The sequence below is a fragment of the Myripristis murdjan genome, chromosome 13 (genome assembly GCF_902150065.1).
Source record: "Myripristis murdjan chromosome 13, fMyrMur1.1, whole genome shotgun sequence".
In the NCBI taxonomy this organism is placed as follows: Eukaryota; Metazoa; Chordata; class Actinopteri; order Holocentriformes; family Holocentridae; genus Myripristis; species Myripristis murdjan.
The window spans coordinates 34714615-34741204 of NC_043992.1; the positions used below are offsets into that span (position 1 = coordinate 34714615).

The following is a 26590-nucleotide window of genomic DNA, read 5'->3' on the forward strand; positions in this document are numbered from 1 at the left end:
TCTTCAGTGGCACATTTATAATGCAGCACACTTTTGTTGTGACTTCTACTGCCTACTTACACAGGAACCATCACCAGAAAAAAAAAAGGAAGGTGAACGCGAAGGTTAAGGAAGTAAGCTTTGCTCTCAAACATGTGCAAGTTTGTTCTGGTTCTCAACCGATTCAAGGCTTTTTTTTTTCATCATTTCCCAGAGAGAGAATGTAAACTAGCAACTCTTTACAAAAAATATTCTATAATTTCGGTACAGACAACAAACTAACTAAATAATGGCTCATTTTCAGGCTCTGGCAGCAGCTTTCTGACACGCAAATACTTTCCTCTCCAACACAAAGATAGTGCCAACACAAAATATGCCCCTGCACTGCAGCAAAAAGTGGGATAGAGCATTTCTGATCTCTACACAGCTTCATTCAACACAGCACTTGAACCTAGTTGATTCTGATTGGCTATAAGATGGATATTCTTTGGTGGAACCTCTGGCTAAAACAACTACTTATGAATTGGTGATGCCAAAAAAACAAAACATGCTTAAATTCTAAATAATGCACTAATCCATTTCCAGACATTGATATTGCATTTCATGGTGACTGCCTCATCTTCACACTTGCACAGGATGGCAGTGAGCAGGATGAAACAACAAAGTACATATGTCTCAACTGAAACTGCTTCATTGTTAATTATTTCCACCTACTCAAACAGTGTACTCAGCTGTTAGCACTGACCAATATTCACAACGTGACACCCCTTCCCGTTGATCAACTCGTATGATTTCTGTCCATGTTTCTTCAATTCCCAGAGAGTGGTTTTAGTGGTGAGAGAGACAATACAGTGGAGCATGTCATGTGAATATCATCGTGCCCTGCTGAAGCTTAGTTTGGAAAAAAAACAAAAAAAAAAAAACCTCAACCTCAACCTGATAACTCGTTCTGGATGCTTCCTTCCTGGTGCTAAAATGTAATCTTTTGAACCAGTTTGGAGGCATTCCAGATTGACAAAAGTACCTGCAGCACCACATTGTCAAAAGGGAATTGGCTTAATTCCCCCTCTCTCTCTCTGTCACACACACAATGTTAAACAAAGAATGACAGTTACCCATGCTGCAACTGCTACCATCTGCAACTCATTTATATACTCAGCCTGCCGCTCTCTCATTTGGTTTGCAAACCCCGGGAGACACAAGATAAGATATTTACATACCAGCTTGCCCCCTTTTTTTTTTTTTAAGAGCTAAAGTTACGCAAGTTATTCTCTGTGCCTGTATGTAGATATTGATAAGGCCCAAAACTTTTTGTACAACTGAAACTGTTACAGTTTCCATCATCATTTAAAAGGCCTGGCAAGCTTTGAAACCCCCCGTCAGGAATCAGTTTTCTCATGGGCCGTGGCCTTTTATAACATGTGACACATGTTAGTAAAACTGTGCCATTAGTGCATGCTGTGTACATACCACCAAGTCAGTGTCTCAACAGCCTTTCTTGCTGAGATATCGTCACAACCAAATGCTGACAATCAAGCTAGTCTATGTGACTAGCTGTGTCTTCCAACAGTTGTTTTGCAATTTGCTGCCTCAGGTCAAATGACTATACTCTTGGTACTTCTCAGGAATAGATTCAGGCGTCATTATCAGCAGGCTTTTGGCAGAACAAGTGATGTTTAACAGAGATGCAGACACTGTTGACACTGTCATTGTTCATGTGAAATCACTGTTTGGAGTGAGGCGAGAAAGAGAGACCATAAATCCAATAGCAGGCTTCAACAAAAAAAATCTGTACCTTCACAATATAATGAAACACGACCAAGCAAAAATGATTATTAATATTAGTTTATTTATCTAGATAATTAAAGTGTTTATGTGCTTTTATGATGACACATGCGTACGTTGACTAATTCAATTTAACAAGTACTGTGTAATGCAGTAAACAAGCACTCAACAACAACCAGAGTTTATATGTTATTACATTAGTGCACTTATGAGACACACGCTCCACGTTAGTTTTTATGCTTGCTCTTTTAAATGCAAGCCTACACAGTAGATTACTAATTAAGCCTTTGTGCTTACACACCTGTTGGGTTTGTGTGTGTGTGTCCATTATTCAGTGTAGCGCAGTGTAATGCTCTGCACTCTGAGTAAAGCCATTCTTGGGTTTTTGGCTTGTGTTAGGCTGATTTCATGTCACCATTTAGACAATAATAGTGTAGTAAATTGCTATGACTACATTGTTAGATGGAGTATGCAGACAAATGGTGGAAAAGTTATTATTACAGTATACCGAGAAGCCATTTTACACTGTAGTCGTAAATCTATGAATCAAAAGCTGTTCAAAGCATTGCTCATTCCCTCCACTTACTACCAAGATGAATTAGTCCATCCTGTTGACTGGATCTGAGTTAAAGGACAGGGCTTAATGGAGAATGCCTGGCCGACTATTCTCAGCGTGTCTACATTTAGAGCCTGCACAATTTCAAAAATATGTAACGCTATAGCACTACTGCTAGTCTATAGTCTGCCGGGTTTGCTTCAATTATTAATGCACTGAAACAGCCTATACCCTATAAAGATGCTACTGCAGATTTTGGATCAGTAACTCACCTGACACCCCGTGATCAATATGCTGATGGTCCGATGTGGGTGAACTTGGTTTTTCTGTCCAACTCTCCCCAAGGAGACACAAGCAAAAAATCCATAAGGTCGTCACTTTGCTGAACTCCATGACTGATGGTTGCTGGAAAAGAAGCAGAGACATTCCTGTGAAAAAAATGATGAAAAAGTCCCGTCTCGGTTACCGGTGGAAGAGTTTATGGCCGGCGTAATGTTAAGACAATGGACATGCCTCTGTGAAAACCACCCGGGCTGGTTCCGGAGCCTCGGCTCGTAAAGCCTATAGGACCGGCAGCACCAAAAGGAGATAGGGCAGACAAAGAAACGAGGTTATATAAAGATTTCTTTGCAGCAGACTCACTCGAAAAATGGGACTTGCTCTTCCTGACTTGAGTCACCGCGTTCACAGCCACGTTTCATTTGCTGATAACCAGTTTAACGCTGCGTCTGGGAGGATATACTCCGTGTTAATTATCTCTTACGTGGGCTCTTTGTCAGCATGCTTGCAAGCGACAATGCCATTTTAACATTATATGGAAGGAAACAGCTGCCTGGTCTGTAACTTAACAACTGCTACTGACTGACAGCCGAGGGGAAACAGCATTAGCTCCCCATGTTGGCGAGGTAACGTGGTTAGTTAACGGTGGTTAGCTGGAAAAAAGAGGACAATATAACGCTAATGCCGCCAGCGTTATCGCAGTTCACAATTTCCGTGTTGTGAGTTAGCATAATGTCACGGCCGGGTGTATTTTCTGTTAGGCAGCGTTAGCCAGCGGTAAGCTAACCCCGAGCTGTCAGACACGGAACCTGGAGCGGTTAGTTCAGCTAAAGCTAACGCGTTTTATGGAGAGAAGAATAAAATAATACCTGGCGGAATACTGCGTGATTAATATTTATAAAAAACCCCAAACAAGTTACCTGTCATATGTCCGAGCCCACAGATCCTTGGTTTCAGCTCTGTGTGGACATTGCAGCAGATGTCTGGTCCCCCGGAGTCTCAGCACAGCCAGCTCCACCTCCTGTGGAAGGTCTCGGTCGCTCCTCTCTCCTCCCGCTGACTGACCCGACGGGAAAAGCCGCAGAATGTGGCGCGATGGGCGCCTGCTATCTGCTAGACTGCGGAGCGGCACGAGGCTGGGAAGTGCTGCCGCCCTATGTCCGGAGTGTGTACTGCACCGTGGAGCACTAAGGGAAAGTAACAAATACGGACGTGTGCCATCTAGTGGTAGATGTCAGCATTGGCATGTGCGGTTTGCTGGTCTATATATAGTATGCTATATACACTGGGCTTGCCTAAATCAGTGTTTTTTTAAAGTAGGGTCTTGGGCCCCCCTGGAAATACCCCCTCAGCAAAATAAGGAATAGTTATTGTCATGACACAATCAAATGTATGAGTAATAATAAAATCAGCACTTTGAATCTGTAGGCCTGTCAGTGTTCAAGTATGACATCAAAACAATTTCACACTTTAATATTTTTTTCATTGATTACTTCACTTTGATGAAAGTCAACTTGAGGGCCCAAAAACATGAAAAATTTGCAAAACCCTGATCTAAATCACATCCATTCTCTTGTCTTTGCTGTTTATTCAAAAACAAAAAACTACAAACAAAACAAAAAAAAAACAAAACAGTAAATTCTTATTCTTTTTGTTGCTTATACTCATGTGCTGTACAATGTGTAATGTCAGACTAGTAATTGCCCCTAAGTCAGCAATGACAATACATATAATCTATGTTAAGTAATGCTGAGACCTTCAATTTCACATTTTTATTCACAAAAAAAAAATCAGTTGAACTTAAAGCCATTTTACATCATTTTCTAGTAAGCTAGTATACCAATCCCTGGAATCCCTGGAACTGACATGAGGATCTGCTTTCAGCTGTTACCTGGTTTTCACCCCTCCACTTCCCTCCCCCCGCCCTATCAGTGGCCTGAACTTGTGCAGCACAACTGAGTAAGACGTGTGCAATCATAATACCTGGATTAGGAACAGGTCATACAGGGTGCACAGCACACAGACAGTAAAAACACTGAAGATATTAAAAAACTGTTTTCTTAATTTCAACTTAACACCATCAAAATACTTTCACTAGACATTGTTGAACTATTAATGAAAAATGAAAATCGAACGAAAGACAATGTTGATTTATATGCAAGTGTCCTTTCTATAAATTCTTATTCCAAATGGGCAAATTATGGCACCCTTTCCTCCACTGTGAGCAGAGGGGGAAAAAATTAAAAATAAAAAAACTAGGCATCCTGACTTTCACTGTAGCGCTGCTCTACTTGACATCATTTGCAGACATTTTTTTTTTTAATTTCAGCAATAAAAGCCAAGCAGAACCACCACTTTGCTTTGGCATACATACACTATGATCACAACTGTGCTGCATATCGTACAAAAGATCACGTTTACCAAAGTAGGAGGAGGCGTCCATAAATGAGAGTATGAGGCAAAGGACTACACTTGCAGCTAACTGACAGTGTAGACTAGCAAAAGTGCCTTTTTTTTCTCTTTTTAATACTTTCTTTAAAAGTATCATCACGGAAATATGTGGAAAAAGCCTTCTTTCCATTCTTCTTCCTCTTCAGCATGATCATTATTCCCGCTGGATATTGGCGGAGTGGTGGACTCAGTACCTGCTCCTTGAGTCTCTAGTCAGAAGTCTTTATCTTCGGAGGAGGAGATGACCATGACCTCTCTGCTCTTGAAGTCCCACACTGCTGTGAGATGGAAGGCCATGTTGGAGAAGACCACCAAATACTCAAACAGGGCAAAAAACGTATAGCCTGTAAAAAGAAAGACATTTAGTGGCTGCACATGTATATGCATTAGTGATGCTTGGATCCAAGCATTAGTGATGCTTGGATCCTCACATGTTCAACAAGTGAAAGTTAATGCCACTCTAACACATCGTTTCAAGAGAAAACAAACTTCCCCCTGTGATCAAACTGAGACCTTGGAAACTATGAGAATTAACCAAGAAAAAAGTAATATAAGGCAGAGCATGACTTTTTCTTACCTAGCATTACAGTATTTGACTATTTAAAAAGTACAGTATTATTACATGACATTATGATTGAAATTTGTTTAGCTTCTGCCTATTTTTCTGGAAAACTGTGGAATCAATTCAGACATCAAGCTATTTTTTCAAAATTGTGCCTGAAATGTGTCCATAAGCACAGAATCTGCAAAACAAGAAGCGTTTTTCTTGGAGTTTTTTGAGTTCCCAACTTCAGGAAGGACACTGAAGCCCTGACAAAGTACTCAATGCTCGAGCGCTCACTGATCATCACTGATGCTGTGTCAAGTATTCATATCGTCAAATGCACATATCATTAGGGTCCAGGCAGCCTAAGCTGCCAGGACATTATTGTATTTCCAGGTCTTCTTTCTTTCTTTCTTTCTTTCTTTCTTCTTCTTCTTCTTCTTCTTCTTCTTCCGAGGAAATCATACTTCCCATGCATGAAAATTCACCAAACTTTGCACAAAGGTCCAGTCCCATGCCAGATTACCTCAGCTGCAAACTCAAGCCAATAGTCCTGATGGTGGCACTATAGCAAGCCTCTAAAGTTCAAAACTTTGAAAATTCATAACAAATCAACCATATGTACTACAGCTTTGCAACTTTCATCAAACTCTAGCCCCAATACTGAAGAAACTTTTGTGCACTTAAACCTATTGCAAATTATCAAGTCCATCACTCTATTTTTTTCAAAAACTGTAAAACTTCTTAAACCTATCTCCTCCCACAATTTTTGCTCAATTGACACCAAACTTGCTACAGAGCATCTTCAGACTGTCCTACACAAACGTTGTTTCTCAGATTTTTGATTTATCAAAAATTGAGCCTACAGTGCATCAAAATGTTTGACTGGAAACGGTACTGTAAACATGTACCTGCAAATTCTTGCTAAATAAATCTTCAATGTTCATGAAAAAAAATTGACAAAATTCTAGAGTCATGGTAGATGATGTGTGGCAAATTTCAGAATTTTATCTCAAAAACTGAATTTTTGACAGCATTTTGAATTTTGCTCTCATGTGAACAATTGGAATCAATGCAAGAATGGCATTTTTAAACATCAGTTTTTCACTTATGGAGCAAATCAATCATTGTTAAACACAAATGATCAACTTCTCCATGCTGTCTAGATGCAATATGTGTATTTTCAGATTTTTGTCTTAATAACTGAATTTTTGACAGCTGTTTAAAATCTGCCTTTCCATGCATGGATGGCTGCTGTCCTGCACATCAGTGATTGGCTCAGTCAGTTTGTGAAACTACATGTGAAATTTTAGCTGAGTGAGATAGAGGCCCGTCCTTGGTGTCAAAGATTGTGAGTTCAAGCCTCAGCTTGTGCAACATTCCCATGTGCCAAAACTCAGCAAACTTTGCACAAAGGTCCAGTCCTATGCCAGATCATTATTGTCAGATTTTTGTCTTGATGACTTATTATTATTATTATTATTATTATTTATTTATTTATTTTAATTATTATTATTATTTTATTTTTACAGTGGTTTGAAATCTGCCTTTCCATGCATAGGCGGCTGCTGTCATGTGACTGGCTTAGTCAATTTGTGAAGCCTCACATGAACTGACACTTGCCAATTAGCTCCGTGAGATAGAGCATTGTCCTTTATGTCAGAAACTGAGTTCAAGCCTCAACTAATGCAAAATGCATATAAGAATGCCACCTTTCTTTTCATCTTCCTATTCTCTACTTGTTGCTCAGAAGTGCCTAAAATTGCCTGGCCCCGACCATTGCTGCGCAGCACTTATAATGTTTATTGTATTTTAGTCTGCTGTGTTCATTTTGTCCCTATTGTTTGTCCATAGTCTTGTCAGCTCGTTTGTCCTCACACCTGCCCTGCATTGTCTCATTAGCCCTGCCCCCGTGTTGCATGTCTTTGTTGTGTTTTGGCCAGTCATCTGTCCCCTCCAGGCCTGTGTCCGGCCCCTTTCTTACCAGGTGTGTCAATCAGTTCAGTTTGTATTTAAGTTCATATTCTTCTACTTGTTGCTAAGAATTGCCTAAAATGCCCGGACCCGACCCATCGCTGCACAGCAGCTATAATTGAGTATTGTTCTTGACATGACATGTATTCAACCTGATGTCTGCCATTTCTGTTGTTGTCACTGTATTTTTTTAATGTTTGTGAGGGAGTTTTGTCAAGCATTGATCTCCAAGGTCTATCCTCCGTCTTTCGTCAGTGAAGTTGCTCTGTGCTATGCAAAACTACGACATGACGGAGCAGTACACATGTTCTGGTTTTCAGTCTTGCAAGAGATTGGTTCACGCTATACAATTTTTTTTTGTGTGGCATTCAGCACAGTCAATAATACTGGCAAGTTAAAAATCAAAGTACACTGATTCAATACTTACTCCCTGGTTCACAGTACATGTTGTGTTTCCAGTAAAAATATACAGCAAAAGCACAGAAGGATATGAAGAGAAGTAAGAAACGTACTTTCCAATGGTAAGACTTTGCGTCCTAAGAGAAAAAAAAAATGTATAGTTGGCAATCAGTTACTACAGAATTAGTCTTAAGAAGAAAAAAAAGACCAAGATGAACACAGTTTTTTAAATCAAGAATACTCAGACTGGCTGTCAGTCTAACTATGCAATTTCATTGCTGCATTTTGTGATCAAAAATGTGTTTCCGCTGAGGTTGTTTTGGGCTGATTTGTTGTGCACAGGTTCAGCACACTGCATGGACTGACATGCAGAGCAACACACTGCTCCTTTAAGGGTTAGGGTTTAAATGAATGTTTCAGAAGGTACATTAACCCTCCTTTTATCTTTGGGGTCAATTTGACCTTGTTCAGTGTTGAACATCTCTAAATTCATGATTAACGTTGTTTATTTATGTGAAGCACACTGAATTGCCCCTGTGTAAAAAAAGGGTTATATAAATAAACTTATTATTTTTGCTATTTGGTGTCCATAGGTGTTTCACTGGGGTCTATTTGATCCCAGGCTGTTTTAGCTGTATCAAACAGATAGGTGGTTATGTTTTATTTAAAGCCATATTTTGGTAGTCATTGAGAAACATAAAGTACCTGACACATAAACTTGGGTAACAGCTTTTATATAATCTTTTTCTGGGACGTTAAATTGCTGACAAAAAAAGTAAATTTGATGGTAACAGGAGGGTTAATAATTTGGGCTTGAGGGATTTGACATCTCTCTGATTTCTCAGTAATGAAAGTACATATATTCCCTTCTCCCTGAACAGTAAACCAGCTAAGAAAGGTCGGCTAAAAGTGAGCAGGAAAAGGCACCGTGCAGTCACACAACATCAGCACATGAAATGAGGGTTCAGTTTTAAATGTGTGATTTGAGAGTGAGCTCCTTACCTCAGGACTGAGTGAATACTTCTTGATCACCTTCCACAGCCGGCAGGTTATCAACATGTAGATGAGGGAGCTGATGATGAACAGGACAAAGCCCTCCTTATGTACAACTAAGGAGCAAAACAGAGGAGAGTGATTAAGTATTTTTGCCAGAGACACTGTATATCTTCAAACAAAACATTTCTACAATAATTTTAAAATTTAAAACAACTTTTTAATAAGTCATCCTAGGGATTTTTGAAAGGTCAAATCTGTGTCTTCCTTCAAGACAGCAAAGGTAAATAAATTTGTCTAAATTTGTTAATTTGCTGTTTGTTGTAGTTTTATAGTGTCAACAGGGTTAGTTTTAATTTGTCAGCAGAGTTTCTTAGTTGTCTGACTTTTGATGTTGGACTGTACTGGAGTTTGATGCAAACACAAAATATAAACAGTTTTTACAATCAACAGTAACCGGTCTCTATATTTGCCAACACAAATAGAGCATCATAATACATTCAAGTCCATATAGCTGTAACATACAGTCCATATTTGGGATCAGTATCTCAAGTTGGGGGCGAAAAAAATGCAACAAACTTTTGAAACAAAGACGGTCCAAAGACAAAACTATTCAAATTGATTAAAAAACATGGATTACTCACGGTATGTCTCACTGGACGACACATAAGTGAGGAGCAACAGGCCAAAGTTTTCAGAAATGGAAAAAGCCAGATTCAGGCAGCTGAGCGAGCTCTCTGGGAACCTCGAGGCAAAGCGAGTCTTGTAAAACTTAAAGTAGGTAAATGCCACCAAGAACCTTGGCGCGGAGTGCAGCCCGATGCAGAAGCGCCAGATGTGGCACTCGGGGCTCAGGCTGATTGAGGCACTAATCGACGGCAGGTAATTAGGAACCTGAAAACACACACAGTGCAGATTACGGAGTGAGCTGAGGAAAACATTTGGCTGATCAGTTTGCCATGGCAGGGGCTCATTACCTGACAGTGAGTACCGGTGGAGTCCTCAAAATGGAAAACTGAGGATATGAAGACACATGTTGTTAGGCCAAGCAGAGGCAGGGAGACCGTCCCCCACACGCATGAGGTGAATGACAACCTGATGACCAGGGGCCTCTCGTGCCCAAAGATATGTGAACCTTGTAGCATCATAGAAATGGTCTGCAACAATGAAAAACTTGGACTTAAAAACAGGTAAATCTTTTGTACATCATGAGCCTATCTAACAAAACTGGGCAGACATTAATCATTTAAAAAATGAATGTGGCATGCCTCAACCCACTTGACAAATCAATATAATGAACTAAGTGTGTGTACAGTTTATGATCATGCAATTCCTGTTAGCTTAGGATGCATAAGGTTAATTCATAACCTACTGAACAAAATAAAATATAGAGCAAAAGGTATAAGGCTTACCTCCACTCTGCACACTGTGGGGAAGCGTGTAAATATTACGCACAAACTACAAGCGCTTGGCTGGTAGGTAATTACGATTAATTTGATTATAGATGGCTGCAGGATGGATCTGCATGTTCCAGAGGCTGACAATGGTGTGCAGCGCCTTCCAGGAAGCTGGGCATCATCTACCCATCCAAGGCTAGGCTAGTCTCAAACCTACGACATTTCTTTGCTCCCGTGTCATTTTCAGGTGTAATCGATCGCCCCAAACGAAAGGCCTGCCGTGCAACATCGTCCTTGTCCTGTGCTGTGCGGGAGGGGAAATGCGTGGGTACCAGCGGCACCCGGAAGAGAAAGTGAAGCGGAGGAGAGCGGCGAGCCCGCACCGCTCCGCTGCGGCAGGGTGGCGGAGCCTTTCAAAATCATGCACACATCAAGGGCTGCGTGCTGAATAATGGATGATTATGTGTCCCTTTCAAAGGCGAGATATTGTTACAGCGGAAAGTACAAAGCCATGCATTGTATACTGATGCTGTGTATGGGCTGGGCTGAGGATGCCACGCGGGGACACGGCGGGAGCTCTCCTTGGTGCTGAACCCGTGCAAACATGACAAAACATGCATAATTTATTAAGCTTGGCTGCACGAAATACCAATAATAAAATGGTACCTTTGTGTTTGCGAGTCACTGCACTGGCATCATGTGTGCTGGGAAACACGTGGTGCGTTTGTATTAAACTTCGGGTTATCTGTCAACCCGCTGCCCCGCCCCTCTCTCTCTCTGTTAAGATTAACAGTGCACTTGCTTGCCTTGCCGGACATGTGCATGTTGCCGCTGCACTGCTGGCCCCCATTTTACCAAAGTGGATGTAACGTGATTGGCACAGAGCAGCTCGAATGCTCTCTGGATGGAGATAATCTGTGCCAGCAAGATGAAACTATGCAGAGTCCAGCCTTTATTTCTGTTACTTCTGTTTATCAGTGCCATGCCAAGTAAGTTTCTGTTTATTTCACTATTTAGTTTGATATCTAAGTGGTTTAAATGGTGTTGTTGTTGTTGCAATCTCTGTTATACAAAATGTGAGATAATGAGAACAAGAGGGAGATACATGTTAATCTCAAACAATGTCAGATGAGATGTAGAAGATTTGTTAAAAATAGCTACACAGCCTATGAGCTTTCTATCATCTGCTATAATTTATTTGATTTGAATTGACATAAAAATTATTATTATTGTAATAATTCCAGTGGTAGCCACCAGTATTTCGTCTGAAATCGTTTTTCATTGTTCTTCCACGCAAACTGTTTCCGAGAATCCGCAAACTTCCAGCCTGTTGTTTGGGAATTGTGCGATCTGCCGTAATCCCGCATGTGGACCCTCTGTGTGCCCAGCTCAAAAAGCTTTAGTGAAACAGCAGCTCATCGCTGACATCTGGCTGGCCCAAATCCACTGTGGACACTGGAAACGCTCTGCTCCGACAGGGGTTTGAGTTTAGTGATTCCCTTTTTTACAACCACCACTGCTTTTGCTTTCAAGTCTCCATGTGATTTTGAAAAATTAATGCAAATATAATAAGTCGAGCTCATTTCTTCCGGATATACACAATGTAGCATAAATTAAAAATGGGATTTATTATTAACTGGAAAAAAACCTGAAAGATAATCTGTTGAAAGTGATTTGGCATTCAGACACCACAGCCCATAGGTGTTTCGTGCTGTTTATGTTCATTTTGATTCTGATATGATATGTGTCCCGCGGATTAAGCATTCAATCAACACATGCCCACTCAGGATGAACAGAGGAAGTCTCTGCTGGTTCATAATGGCAGATTTGCCTGATCTCTTGCTGGAGCTTTAAAGAGGAGCAATCTAGCCTGAAATCCCCTTTGTCCCCCTTTCACCATCTGTCATGTATTCACATTTACTCTGATATTCTCCCTTTTTCCCACCCCTGCTTCCATGTCTTTGCCTTTACTCTGCAAGTTAATGGACACAATACTCAGTCATTTGACTCATCAGCTGGTCAGTTAGACAATCAGATCAGATTGTCTTTCTCTGTGATTATTTTATATGTGCTGGCTGAGGAAACCTCAGGTGTGATAATCAGCGGAAGTACAACAGAAAAAACTTTGAGAGAGATTACTGTATGTATGCATGAATGAATGAATGACTCTGTCATGCCCATGTGATGCAATAATGGCCCTTCCCACACAGGATTACAAGACACATTATTTTAAAAACAGTACAAACAGCTGACAGGCTTCCAGATCAGATGTAGCTAAAACTGATTATGCGTTCAAAAAGAAAAGATCGTTCTGTTGATAAAACTTATAGTTTCTAATAGACCGTGCTTTATTAAAGTACTCTGCAAATGCAAATGTTTCTGTCTCACATAACCACTTCAACTTCTAAAATGACTCGTAATAATCTTATGAAACAAAACCTTTCTCTGCTTATAATACAATGGACAATACAAAACAAAATGTGATTCATTTCATTTTCAGTTTCATGAAGTTCACAGAAAAAGCAAAGCATGCTGAGTTCATCAGTTCCCACACATCAGCCAGTTTCCAAATGTAAGGGTCATATTTTGAAGAGGGCAAATAAAGATCTTTGGGAGAATTATATTTTACAATGCTTTTGATCAAAGCATGACTTCATAACTTTCTGTTACTCAAAAAACTGATATTTTCTTTCAGTGTTTACTTGTTGGCATCTCTTTTGTTTACATCCCGCCCTCTGAAACATGGAGCGAATATACTCTGCCCAAGGATCACCAAGTTGACTATCCCACATCAAAACTCTCTTGTGTAGTCGGCTATCATCCATGCTCAATAATCTGTTGAACAGATGGCACAAACATGCAGCCCAGCGACTTGACACGACTCTAAACTGATTCTCACCTCTCTCACTGTCCTAGGTTGTTGGTGTGCCCATGGGAATTATGCACAGAAGCTCCTAAATGATTTATTCACCAACTATACTAGTGCTCTGAGACCCGTGGAGGACACAAACACCATCCTGAATGTGACCCTGCAGGTTACTCTGTCTCAAATCATCGACATGGTAAAATAAAATGAGACTCCACATTTTACTTGTGCAAGTTATGGGTCACATGCATCCATTGCTCATGCTATGTTGATGTTCTATCATTCAATCATATTTCTGTTTCTGGTCTATCATCTGCTGTTATTTTCAATGTTTTACAGGATGAGCGCAACCAAATTCTGACTGCATATCTATGGATACGGCAGGTGTGGGTTGATGCACACCTCAAATGGAAAAAAGATGATTATGATGGACTCGATACCATCCGTATACCTAGTAGTTATGTATGGAGACCTGATATAGTCCTATATAACAAGTAGGTCGGAGTGGTATTGGGTTAATCAGTCAAAACTCCACCATCCCGCTGTTCTGCTGTGACTCCTCTCGGTCAGTGTAAAGGCACAAGCTGAAGATTCCTTGAAGCCGTTATTCATGGGAATGTTCAGGCCTCTCTCTGCTTTTTATATACCAGTGTACTGAAAATGAAGGAATGAATGATTATCCAACTGGCAATAAATACAGTAACAGATGTCAAAACTAATGAAATAAGAGGCACCACTACTACGGAGAAAACGAGCAAGATGACACTGCAGGTGTCATCTAAGTAGAGAGTGGGAGCTCAGTTTCATGTCTCATTTGGGGGCCATTCATCCCAAGTGGTGTCCCTGATTACATTACATTGGTTATGATGATCTGATAGCGACTGATATCAATCAAACAATGACACAGAAACCTTGCAGAAACAGATATCTGGAATTACTGGAAAGTTATAAAACGCAGAATCGTCACTGAGGCAGGAATATAACTCTCTAGAACGTGTTAACTCCTCCCTCAGTGGGTGTACTTGTGCCTTTTCCTCATGATCAGTTTTATCATTTGGCAATTATCCACCTTCTCCAGGAAATTAGACCGGTACATAGGTCTGGAGGATCCATCCAAACCTCAGCTGCTCTTGAATAATTAAAAGATCCAAAATATAAATTTGTTTTTTGTGTCACTGTGAAAACCATTCATTTCCTTTCTTTGAAGTGCTCTCTCTGCTTTTCAGTGCCGATGATCATTTCACTGGCCCCATGGACACCAATGTGGTGATCCGGCATGACGGGCAGATAATGTGGGATTCCCCGGCTATTACAAAGAGCTCCTGCAAAGTGGATGTGTCGTTCTTTCCGTTTGATGCCCAGCAGTGCAGGTTCACCTATGGCTCCTGGACCTACAATGGTAACCAGCTGGACATCCTGAACGCCATGGAGAGCGCTGACCTGGCTGACCTGGTGGAGAACGTGGAATGGGAGGTGCTGGGGATGCCGGCTAAGAAGAACATTGTTCTGTATGGCTGCTGTGCTGACCCTTACCCTGATGTGACCTACACTCTGAAACTGAAGAGGAGGGCCTCCTTCTATGTCTTCAACTTGCTCATTCCCTGTGTGATGATCTCGTTCCTGGCCCCACTGGGCTTCTACCTGCCTGCTGACTCTGGAGAGAAGGTGTCTTTGGGCGTCACTGTGATGCTGGCCCTCACTGTCTTTCAGCTGCTGGTTGCAGAGATCATGCCCCCCTCTGAGAATGTACCACTTATTGGTAAGGCCAATGAACTGTGGACAAATCACAGCCACAGTAAAGAAATATGTGGCAGTGAATTTATGTTTGATCCCTGGAAGCTATGCTGCATTCATGTTAGGGTCTGATCAATATGTTTTTTTGTTTTGTTTTGTTTTGTTTTTTTTTTGAGACCAATACCGAGTTTATTTTATTTTATTTTTTTTAAACCAAAGCTGCTGATAACCAATCTTTTGTGTCAGTATTCATTATCTTTAAATCTGAAAATTACTAAGCAAAAAAATAAACACGAAAACTATTAGTCCAGCTCTAGAGCTACACTTTTTCCAATTTCAGTTCAAGTGGCATCAGAGCACACAAAATGGCAGATAACAAACCTTGTTTTGTTTTTTACAAATAAGTGTGAGTGCTTATTTACTACTTAAAGGTACCTAATGTAGGTGGTGAACACGAGTGGTGCTATAGTGCATATCAAGGAATCTAAAAAGAAGGAAAATATGTCATAGCGACAGCATTCCACTGGTGCCAGACTTTGGTGCCACTAATGCAGAAGTCAATGGGATGAACATGTTAAATCCAACTATAAACCAATATATCTACACCATTTGAACTGTGACAGGACAGAGATTTGACTACGTAACAAAACACACTTTTCATAATGCAGACTGGTGTTTTTTTTGGTCCAGTCTGTGCATTAGTTCTAGTTACTGGTCTCAAAACATCAAGCCTCTGCCCAGCAGCTCCATTAAACTGAGCATAAAGCCCAACTCTGGCCAATCTGGGCTCACACGCTACTAAATAACATATTGTCCCTTTCTTCTTTATACATTATTTGGTGCACACAAGGAAAAGTGTGTCCCCATATTATTTACATAACAAGTTTTTCCAGAATGCCACAAGCATATCACATGCACTAATGTAAACAATGTATTTTTTAAAATAGGTAATGTTATGGAAATGGTTGAGGTTCATTGAAGGAAGGACACGAGAGAGAGAGACATGGAGCCAGGATGACTTAGGTTTAATATTCAACTTTACTGAGTCACGTGCCTCAGGGGAAATGATCGCAGTCTCGGCACCACAGTCAGTTCTGACAGCTCTTCCACATACTAAGAACTTAATAGATCTCTGAAGGACACTGAACTTAGATTGGGACTTATCATGGAGACAGTCCGGAGACAGTGAATCTTTGTAATAACCAAAATAGCTATCCTAGCCTTGGAAAATAGACCAAGCTGATGCCTCTGCTGTAGCCTATGTACCAGGACGCTAGATAAGGGAGAAAAGGAAGAAAATCATGGATGAAGGACACGCATAGAACTTGTTTATAAGGCCTCAGGGACACACACACTTTTCAAATGCAAACCAAGTGTGTTTACAAGGGAAAACATATAGTTACTTTTAACCATATATTGCGGCACGTACTTTTGGTATTCCCTGAGAGGGAAAATTACTCGTTGGAAATGCTGAATTTTAAGTTGCGTGCATTAGAACTCCACAGAAAATCGTCTGCATGTTGATGCTCTTGTCTTTTTTGTCTTCTTCAGGAAAATATTATATTGCAACCATGACCATGATAACAGCCTCCACTGCCCTGACCATCTTCATCATGAACATACACCACTGTGGCCCGGATGCCAAGCCTGTGCCAAAGTGGGCCAAGAAAGTCATTCTGCAGTACCTGGCCAGGATGTGCTTTGTTTACGAAGTGGGGGAGAACTGCATGTCGCCACAGCCGGAGAGGCAGGAGCCTCCGCCTGTAAAGAACAACAACTGCACCATGAACGGACAAGCTGGGCCTGGCAGGGAGGAGTATGCGCTCAAAGTGGAGAGAGGACAAGAGGACATGGAGCAGATGATGAGTCCAATAGGCTCAATGGGGAGGAACCCCACCAACAACTACAGCACTTGGAAGAATGGGATCTTTATGAGCATGGACTGCGGTGACTCGCTGGGTGCTCCAAGGAGGAGCAGGAAGGGAGGTGTGAGTGATGGAGAGAAAACAGAGAGAGACACTGCCTGCCATGCTCAAGGCCACGAGAAGCAGGTCCTGCGTAACATTGAGTATATTGCCAACTGTTATCGAGATCAGAGGGCCACACAGAAAAGAACTGGGGAGTGGAAAAAGGTTGCCAAGGTCTTGGACCGATTCTTCATGTGGATATTTTTCATAATGGTATTTCTCATGAGCCTGCTCATCATGGGTAAAGCCATCTAACTGCAGAACTCTGGAGAGAAGTTGGTTTAGCTGTCATCCAGATAAAGCACAAGATTTATTATCTACTAAAAGTCCATGCTGATTGCATTGTATTGGACCTTCTCAGATTTTAAGAGGAATATGGAAAATACTATCCAGGAGTTTTTGCTGACAAAGAAAAGCAGAAAAAAAGGTTGTAATAAACTACTGTATATATGTATGTGTGGTATGGCATGGTATGTCTGTATGATCACGTACTGTCCCACCCTGAATATATCATTTTCATTTTTTATAATTTTCTTGGTAATGATATTTCTTGTGACAGCTTGCATTCCCTAACTTTCTTCCTCATGCGGTGTGAGGGTTAATTAGCTCTGCAAAGACACAACACATCTGTTGACAACTCAATAAACCTTTACGGACTGAGCAAGTGACATTAGTCCACCGTCGGTACGTTGTCGACTATTTGTACTGACTTTTGTTCTTTTGCTTGTCACCGGGGTCAGCTTTTACCGTACGAGTTTCCACAAATCAGCTTCTGTTTATTTATAAACATAAATCTGGACATTCACAAATGAGATAAAAAGAAGAAGAAACAGAATTTTGCTTTGAATATTTTCATCCCGAAATTTGGAAATAATAACAGTAATTCTCTTGTATGACTGAGGGATCATAGCAAGGCCGTTAAAGATATTTTGTTTCAGCAGAGCAGTAGAAAAGCATGATACAAAGGACAGTAGTATAACAAAAAGACATCAAATGCACACTGATGTAATCCTGGATCTCAGCAGGGCGACTTCCCATAAAAATGGGGAATAGTTTCATTTCACTGAAATTGTATCATTTACGCGTGATCCCAAATAGAGAGGGCATGATAAAGAATATTCTCATAAAGGGTTTCTCTCTTATTGTTATTTTCTTCCTGTATAGAGTATATACCAGTGATCTTCAGGACTCTAATCAGCGGCATTCAGTTGGTGTCTCCAGTCTGAATCAATCTCTGTTATCCCTGATAGAATGAAAACCAGATGACTCACACACATCCTGAGGACCAGCGCTGGTGAAGATAATGTTATTTTTATTAATATGTCATCGAGCACAACAAAAATGTCCCTTGTGGAAATTAATGACAAGTAAGGCACCTGAGACCCAGTATTTATCCATTTAGATTGTGCCTATGTGTAAAAGACTGTGGGGTAAGATGTGACTGAATGGGTGAAGTGTTTTCTGTTCAGATCATGATATAAATCAAAGAGAGAGGACGTTGTGTGGAGAAATCTTTGAGATCCTGCACACCCCGATGGTCTCAAGGATGAGAGAGGATCAGTGATTAGTAGGTCGGGCAATAGTATCAGGCTGGGTTGTGTACATAAAATCAGAACAAGAAAAAAATATTACAATGTCTTACTGTAATTCACATGGATTATCTGCTAAATCCCCTGGGTCATGACCATTTGCTTTGCTTGATGTGTACTATCCCAGGTCCTTATGCTGCACACTGGATTGTGAGTCTTTCTTCCAAACCCAAAGGACAAAAGAACAAACTGTTAGCCGCTGGAGTCGAGCAGAATTCTGTTTTGAAATTTTAATAAAAAGCGCTGAATAAAAGTGTTTTCTCTTCAATTTTCAAGTGCAGAGTACAAAAGCTGCTCCGAGGTGGTGACTGCACTCTGAAGGATTTTGAAGTCCATCCTTCCACTGTATACAGAACATGATGAGATCTCATAGGGATCATCCTTCTCAGATTTGTGTCATGAAAGTCTCAGACTCATCTCACGTTCCTCTTGTTACTTTAACCAAGACATGGATGATCAGGTCAGATCAGGGGTATACAGTGATGAGACCTTCTCTGCTTATCCTTCTTCAAAGATATTGCGTAAATGGTACTTCAATCCAACTTCACTTGTCTTAAAGAAATATCCTAAGATCATTGCATTTTTATCTTTTCATTGCTCAGGAGGGACTCTTAAAAGTCCTCATCAGACTCAAACGATGACAGAATGAGTGAAAAATGAAAAGCTGAAGTTAGTCTTATGATCCCGAGTATCATGAGAGAGCAGCGTCAAACTGAAATCTATGTAATTAATTTTAAACCTTTTATGAGTCCTTTTAAGTCTACATTTATATGATTTATTTTTAGCATTACACACCAAGGATATTCTTATTATGTTTACAACAATAAGTGTTGTATATTTTGTATCTCAAGTGTTGAGGTTGCAAGGTGTCAGCAGTGCAATAAAGTGTTACTGCTGTGAATTATTTTTTGTAACATGTAGTAACCATACACATCCAGGTGATGACAGAAACAATGTCACATTATGGATGTGTGAGGATAAATACTGTATTTGGCAAGTTACTCTAATCTGAAGTGAGGCTCTGAGTGAACTCTGTTTTTATGTTCTCTTTCCTTTTACATTCATATAAATCAAATAAATCAAACTGAATGAATGAACTGAGTGTGTAGTCCTGGAACTAAAATGTACATGCTTGTATTGCTGCAGCACACATCATTTTTAACATATATTTTTAAAACGCTCACCCTGATTTTGACACCTCGCTGTTGATACCAGCTCAACCTGCATTTTATTGTCAAGGATCATTCTAACTGGCCAAATTAAAGCTAATAAATAAACATGAATGAATATAATTTGTCCATGTTAACAGGCCAAAACAGTGACTGCTTGCTGCTCAAGCAATTTAAACATTTTGTATGGGTTTTGTAGATTTTGTGGACTTTTAGGACAGTTTAAAACATTGCTGACAGCTTGCTCTGAATTCACAAGTAAGAATGATAAGGTTTAAGAATATATTAATATCCATGAAGCAGCATTCAGCCAATTTCCTGTAACTCTGATCTCTTGTGAAAATCAGAGCATTCAGTTTCATTGCTATTGTTGCTATTATCAGTCAAAAGAAGAAATGCAAAAATCTGAGAATTAAAAGTGGGGAAAATGTAAAATATCCCTGAACGGGGACTGGTTTTTGAATTAGTTTCATGATCAGTGCAGAAAGTAATAATGGAGCACTGAAGAAAGACCTTCATGTTGTTTCACCATTCAGACACAAGAGGTCAGTAGAGAGCTTTTTTGTTGGTTAGGCTGTGACCCTAAAGCACATGTTTATTAGGCCAGGATGATCCCATTATAGGCCGACACATCTCGTACCTCATTGCCTTTTAGTTAATTATATTAAATGATATTAGTGTTACAGTCCTGCCAGGTGCCACAATAATGCTTGATTGAATGAATATCTTTTATGCATGAGTCAAACACTCACTTCAGCAGCAAAGAAACCTCAGTTTTAATGATTACCATGGCTCACACACTTTCCAACACTTTACATTAGGAGGCCACAGAAAATCCACTCCAGGTCACTGAGGTGTTTACTGGTGATGTCTAATGACTTGAATACAAACCCCATACACAAGCAACAGAGACTAGAGAGCTGGTCAAGAATGAGCCATCGTTTCAGCGAAAACAAGCTTCTCTTATCTGGAATAAATCATTTTTATATTCTAGCTACATATTAAGGCTGGGCAATATATCAATATTACCAATATGGTGATATAAGACTAGGTATCGTCTGAGATTTTGGATATTTTCATATTATGATGTAGTATAAGTGTTGTCTTTTCCTGGTTTTAAAGGCTGCATTACAGTAAAGGGAGTCAGTTTTCTGAGCTTAATAGACTGCTCTAGTTCTTCTGTTATTTACCTCTACCTGGTGATCAAATCCACATTACTAATTATTATTGTGTATCACAAATCTCATGGTGTAAATATTTTACAAAGGCCCCAGTAGTCATCCCTTCAGTATTGCCACAATAATCATATTGAGGTATTCAGTGAAAAACAGTGTCATATTTCATTTTGTCCATATCGTCCAGCCCTACTACACTTAAGATACAGCAAACCTCAAAGAGGCAAAACTAATTGCCTGGCTTTACTTTCAAGCTTTGTTAAAGATAGGAAGTGTTAGGATGGAGTCACTTTTCTGCTTAGTCTTTGCACAATTATATCCCGTAATGACCTGGTGTGCATCCCATAGATGATTGGATTCACATTTGCAGGGACAACATGAAACAAAATGTACGCAATCTTCCTTAAATCGGGGTAATTTGGGAAACGGTGCAGTATGATGGTCAGAAAGCCTGACCACAGCATGATGAGGTAAAGGACGAGGTGGCTGGCGCAGGTTTGCAGAGCTCTGTTGTTCAGCTCTTTGCTCTTCTTGACCCTGCAGACGAGAGCTATTCTAAAATAGGTGACGGCGATGCTTCCCATCGAGGAACTAAACAGCAGCACGGTGAAAAAGAGCCCGTAGATGTTGTTGACTGACACATCCTCACAAGAAAGCTTGAACAGTGAGGCGTTGTCACAGTAAGCATTTTGTATGAGTGATCGGCAGCGTGACAGCCTCACAGTGAGTCCTATCAGTACAGACACTAAAACAATTGATGCTCCCCACGCAGACACTGAGAGCCCAACCACAGTTCTGATAGTCATGATTGAGCTGTACCTCAGAGGATGACATATAGCCACATATCTGTCAACTGCCATTATTATCAATATCATATGTGAAGCTGATCCAAATGTGTGGCTGTAGAAAGCTTGAGCAACACACTGGTTGTACGTGATAAAGCGCTCCGTGGAAATGATGTCAGTCATGAGCCGCGGCAGTAAGACCGTGTTTCCTATCAGGTCGTTAACAGACAAGTTACAGAAGAGCATGTACATCGGCTGGTGCAAACTCCGCTCTGTGATGATGAGCACAAGCACTCCAATGTTGGAACAAAGCAGGGAAAAGTAAAAAAACAGGATTAAGAAAAATAGCGGGTATGTAAACTCTGGAGAAATGTTAAAGCCCTGAATTTGAAGGATGTTGCTAGAAATCGTAATGTTGCTGTCCATTTTTGTTCTATTTTGAAGAAAAACCTATAAGAAAAAAAAAGATTTGTGGTCATGACAGGTGACACAAAGAGACAAAACCCATCATGATTTCCTATTTAAATTCAACAGATTTCTCACTTAAATGCTTTATTCATCTATTTATTTTGTATGTCTGACTTAGCATGTATGTTTTTGTCTCAAACAGGCAAAAATTGCAACAACACAAAAATAACAAAAACTCACAGAAAAACATCTAAATGGTGTTTTTCATGCTGTGTTTGGACAGCTCTTCCTATTAGTTACTTTTGGTCTACTGCCCTGCATTAATACTGGCATCATCAAAACACAGTTATCATCTGTAATTACAGGCCTTATTCAATTAAAAAGCTCAAATCACTACCGTAAAGCTATAGATTGATTGGGTAACTACACTCTCTCTGTAGATCCCTGTATGTACCAGTATCAGACCACAGTGATGGTGGACTGTATGCTGCATGCAGAGTGAATGCTAAAAAAAAAAAAAAAAAAACACCACTGAACATGAGAGCAGCTTTTCCAAGAGATGACATTACCTTGCCTGTGGAGGTGGGAGTCCAAACTGAGCAGCTAGTGCTGACACTTTTTATCAGGGTCGTGACGTCTTTCATCATCAAAAAGTATCAAGTGCACAGTGAGGTCAGAGCCAGATTTGAAATGGATACACTCTCCACACTGTGCTCCTGTTGTTTTATTATTAGATGCTAAGGTATTAAAAAAAGCATTTCTTTAGAAACACTTTCAAGGGTCTTGAGGAACTAAAGGTCCAAAATATCCAACAACCCAAAGTCTGTTCTGACTTCATGATTCCTTGAGGAGCTGCTTGGGTTGCTACATGCAGTATCAATGTCTCACATCAGGACACAAAGTAATTCTACAGAATAAACTGTGCTACCTACATTAAACTGGAAAATGTGGTGATTTAAAATTTGGAAAGAGGTAGTGTTTTTCATGAACAGTGTTTTGTAGGCTTGATAAGGCGGGGCCTGCACAGTGTGTTGCCATGTTGACAGGAAGGTCAGCTGGTCAGCAGGCAGGTCCAGAGGACGTATCTCTAAGCCTATCAAAATATCAAATATAATCAAAATCTACTCAGTGGACTTCCATGAATTTTGGTATCAACATTTATGTTGGCTAGAGGATGACAGCTGGCCAGTCTGGTGAAACTGTGACCTTCCCTCTGGTGCCACAAACAGGTCAAAATGTTGTAACAGCGGAAGTGGTGGTAGTAGTGTTTGTAAGAGCTGAAATTTGTGACAACATTCAAGTTAGCTAGAGCAGTGTTTCGCAAATGGGGGTACACGCACCCCTAGGGGTACACTGAAGTACTGCAGGGGCTAAGTGAGATTTAAAAAAAAAAAACGTTAATTTAAAAAAAATCACTCATGCATAATTCCTAAAATAATTAGCCTATGCTATAAGGAGTTAAATAAAAATGCAAATATAACTTTAAGCACATTTTAGATTCAGTTTTCCCTCCAGGTTTCCTGAACGTGTCAAATGTGTGTGTTTGTACTTTAAATAGATCAAGGATGTTTGTTCACTATGACCAGGAAGCCAGACAAAAGTCAAGGAAATTGATTTGTGATTGAAACACAGCATCGATACAGCTGAAAACAAGGAGAAATGAGTGAAAAAGAAGCAAAATCCGAGACAACAAAATATCGTCAGTATCAGGTTGTTGTCTCAGACACAGATGGCGCTGGATTGGACCTCAACAAATAGTACTTTTTTTCCTGCTATTTTTTTTTTTTTTTTTTTTTTTTTTTTTTTTTTTTGCCCTGGGCAGGAAAAAAAAATATTCCAAAAGAGCAACATGATTAAAAAAAGTCTGAGAACCACTGAGCTGGAGGATGAAACCCGGCAGCGTGGATGACCCCATGACCTTCCATCCTGTGCCACCAGGAGGCCAAGCAGGGCATCTGCATGAGAAATAACACAAATTTCCAACTTCAGTGGCCGGCCACATCTATTTTGGTAATTACTGAAATTCCAGACCGTATTATTGCTCAACTATGGGAAGAGAGACATTGGCCTTTCCCTTTCCCTAATCTTAGCCATAACCAAATTATGCTTAACCCTAACCACCCTAAAAGTGTTATGACTGTTGGTAGTGAGCAGCAGAGCTGGAGGGGTGAGATAAGGAAGCCCGGCCTTCCTGATCAGCACTCGGGTCACACACTGTTACTGGGCTTCCATTTCTCAGGAAGTGTCCATAACAAGCACCACGTTCAAACACCAGTAGACTCACAGAGCCACGTAAACTCTGGTGAGGTGTGTAGTGAAGATGTGTATCTTGGACAGAACAGTTGCATGTGTATAATGTGCTGTCAAGGTGCAGCTAGCCAACTTCTAGTAAGATTTGAAAGATTTTCAACAGAAATCTGCAAAGCTGAGCACCGTGTTTCAAGACTGAGGCAGCGGCCCAGGGTCGATTCCTATCTGAGCCCATGCCACCTGCATGACACCTCCTCTCTCTCCCAACTCTCTCTACCATTGCTGACAAATAAAGCAGAAGAGCCTAAAAATAATCTTGAGAAAAAAAAGAAGGAATCTGCAAAGCTGTTCACATTAGCCCCAACATAACTTCACTTTATGTGAGAGCTTATGCCTCGGGAGTGCATAAGGCAGAGTTAGGCAAAACTCTTTTAAAAGCATTGCAATGCAAGAACGTTTTGAAGGTATACTAAGAGTTTTAGTGTATTCTCCAAATATTCTCTTATGACTGGGATTTTGATGGCAAAAAATGTCTTTTGCACTGTATCTGGTCTTTTAAAAATGTTGAAATGAATCTCTATTTGTTTAGTTCTGGATAATATCCTTTTTTGCAGTGGGTTAGGATGACGGGGCAGCAGCAGCAGAAGAGCTAACTCACCTACTGTTATGTGTCTAGTGAGCTGCAGATGGATTTGGACAGTGACATACTGTTGGATATTTTGGCGCCCTACTCTTATTAGATAAGGAATGGCATGTTATTTGAAATTATCTGAAAGCTTATTGCATGATTTAAACTGGGGCCATGTTGGATGAACAAAATAAATAACCGAAGCCCTTTATTATTTTGAATTCTAAACTTTTTGAGCATTTGCAAAGATTATAATTATGTGCATTATAATTTAGTTAAGTGATTAAGGCGACCATTCTGAAGTGTCTGCAGCTCACCATGAACTCTGAGTAGTGGGTCCTCCTACTGGGATCATGAAAGTATCAAATACAAATACAATTACCATTATTGCTAAAATTATTATTATAACAATACAACAACAATAATAAAGTACTTTCTCTCTAGTTTGTTGGGGAAAAGAACATGTCTGACATGTACAAACAGCACTGGACTTAAATATTTGATTTTCAGGTTCACCATATGCAGTTATTCATGTAGAGTAATTAGAGGCTCAAATCAATTATCAAGGCAACTCAGAGTCCATCATGTCCATTTCTCATGGGAGAGATGATTAGCCTTTTCTGACACCCTGATGTGACCACTTCAGTGCTCTGTTTCAATCAGTTTTTTTTCAATAAATATCTGCCCCTTAGACACCCTAACCAATATGAGAAGCTGAAAATTAAAGAATGCTTGTTTCATCTAACGTTGAGCAATAAACATTTTTTCAAATATAACGTTAAAATACTGTGGGTTCACTGCTAAATACATTATAGACTTAGAGTGAAAACACCTCTATAGCAAGGTCTGTGTTGGAGCAAACAACCATGTTGTCAAAATACTTAAAACACATTTTGCATCGGCGATTAAGGAATCAAAAATTATTGCAAGTGTTAAAGCAGTGACCTCACACTGCGGAGCCTCCCTATGGGTGTTATTAAACAAACCCTTCCATTAACAAACATCGAGGTATCTCATTAGCAACAGGGGGTTTCAGAACTGTCCAGAGATTAATTACAATATGAGACAGTTAATAACACATCATGTAATCATACCTCAAAGGGGCTCATTAATACGTGTGTTTTTACAGAATAATGAAACAGCTGGCTGATGTAATCCCATAAATTCTCTAGCTACAAAATAGTGTTGCAGTAGCCCAACAGCACACACACTTACGGTGCAGACAATTATTCTCTAAAGGCCTAAATACCAGGGGCATAAAGGCATAAATAATTTTGTTTTCTCACCTGTCATGGACAATGATAATGTCAGTATTACAACTCCTAATGATGATACTACTACTTCTACTACTACAACGACGAATGATAATAATAATGATAATAATTAATATTTAATACTTCAGAATTTTAAATATTTCCATTCAGATGAGCTTTGACAACACTGTACTAATCACTTATACCAACAGAATTTGTGAATTTATATTTTGGCTAATATCTCTAGAACAAACATACACAATATTTCCAGTTGGCATCTTGAATATTGCATACTGTGTGTATCCATTTTGAATCGATGACATGCCTGTGGGTTTATTGGTTTTATTTTAGTACTTCAAAACCTGTTCAGCCAGACTCCTCACCAAAACCAAAAAAGCACATTATTCCT

At 40.0% G+C, this 26590-nt stretch overlaps 4 protein-coding genes across 7 annotated transcripts in view; 1 reads left to right on the plus strand and 3 right to left on the minus strand.

Annotated features, from left to right (window-relative positions):
* Positions 1-3711, minus strand: part of stim1a (stromal interaction molecule 1a) — a 42689-nt gene extending 38978 nt beyond the window's left edge. Inside the window, exons 1-3 of one of the 3 annotated variants that reach the window (XM_030066658.1) lie at positions 3520-3711; positions 2963-3048; positions 2593-2725 (exon numbers count right to left, since the gene is read on the minus strand). In XM_030066658.1, the coding sequence (XP_029922518.1) occupies positions 2593-2713 (121 nt within the window). In that variant the 5' untranslated portion in view covers positions 2714-2725; positions 2963-3048; positions 3520-3711. The remainder of the gene's footprint in view (positions 1-2592; positions 2726-2962; positions 3049-3519) is intronic. The other 2 variants (XM_030066657.1, XM_030066660.1) reach the window with 2 other exon arrangements.
* An 828-nt stretch (positions 3712-4539) lies between these two features.
* Positions 4540-10668, minus strand: LOC115370425 (post-GPI attachment to proteins factor 2-like). The gene is made up of 6 exons (XM_030067441.1): positions 10373-10668; positions 9938-10117; positions 9605-9854; positions 8970-9076; positions 7996-8104; positions 4540-5394 (listed from the first exon to the last, which is right to left on the minus strand). The coding sequence occupies exons 2-6, from the start codon at positions 10106-10108 to the stop codon at positions 5264-5266; spliced, it is 768 nt and encodes a 255-aa protein (XP_029923301.1). The 5' UTR covers positions 10109-10117; positions 10373-10668; the 3' UTR covers positions 4540-5263.
* Positions 10669-11165: 497 nt separating this feature from the next.
* Positions 11166-24775, plus strand: chrna10a (cholinergic receptor, nicotinic, alpha 10a). 2 transcript variants are annotated; one of them, XR_003929248.1, is made up of 6 exons: positions 11166-11346; positions 13274-13419; positions 13563-13717; positions 14450-14982; positions 16509-17417; positions 24765-24775. XR_003929248.1 is itself a non-coding variant. In XM_030067438.1 (5 exons), exons 1-5 carry the CDS (start codon positions 11262-11264, stop codon positions 17177-17179), a joined length of 1590 nt encoding a protein of 529 aa, XP_029923298.1. In that variant the 5' UTR covers positions 11166-11261; the 3' UTR covers positions 17180-18766. The 2 variants fall into 2 exon arrangements, 1 of the variants encoding a protein (XP_029923298.1); XM_030067438.1 differs by lacking the exon at positions 24765-24775 and having other exon boundaries at positions 16509-18766.
* Positions 21133-22068, minus strand: LOC115370424 (olfactory receptor 52N5-like). Its single transcript, XM_030067439.1, has one exon. The coding sequence runs from the start codon at positions 22066-22068 to the stop codon at positions 21133-21135; it is 936 nt and encodes a 311-aa protein (XP_029923299.1).
* Positions 24776-26590: the final 1815 nt, after the last annotated feature.

Excerpts from the sequence above, each read along its gene's own strand:
- LOC115370425 (XM_030067441.1), bottom strand. The coding sequence starts at position 10,108 with ATGATGCTACAAGGTTCACATATCTTTGGGCACGAGAGGCCCCTGGTC. Across the intron at positions 8,105-8,969 it reads AGTATTCACTCAGTCCTGAG|GACGCAAAGTCTTACCATTG; the intron begins GTAAGGAGCTCA and ends TTTTTCTCTTAG. Across the intron at positions 5,395-7,995 it reads CATGTACTGTGAACCAGGGA|GCTATACGTTTTTTGCCCTG; the intron begins GTAAGTATTGAA and ends TTCTTTTTACAG.
- LOC115370424 (XM_030067439.1), bottom strand. The coding sequence starts at position 22,068 with ATGGACAGCAACATTACGATTTCTAGCAACATCCTTCAAATTCAGGGC.
- chrna10a (XM_030067438.1), top strand. The coding sequence starts at position 11,262 with ATGGAGATAATCTGTGCCAGCAAGATGAAACTATGCAGAGTCCAGCCT. Across the intron at positions 13,420-13,562 it reads TGTCTCAAATCATCGACATG|GATGAGCGCAACCAAATTCT; the intron begins GTAAAATAAAAT and ends AATGTTTTACAG. Across the intron at positions 13,718-14,449 it reads GATATAGTCCTATATAACAA|TGCCGATGATCATTTCACTG; the intron begins GTAGGTCGGAGT and ends TCTGCTTTTCAG.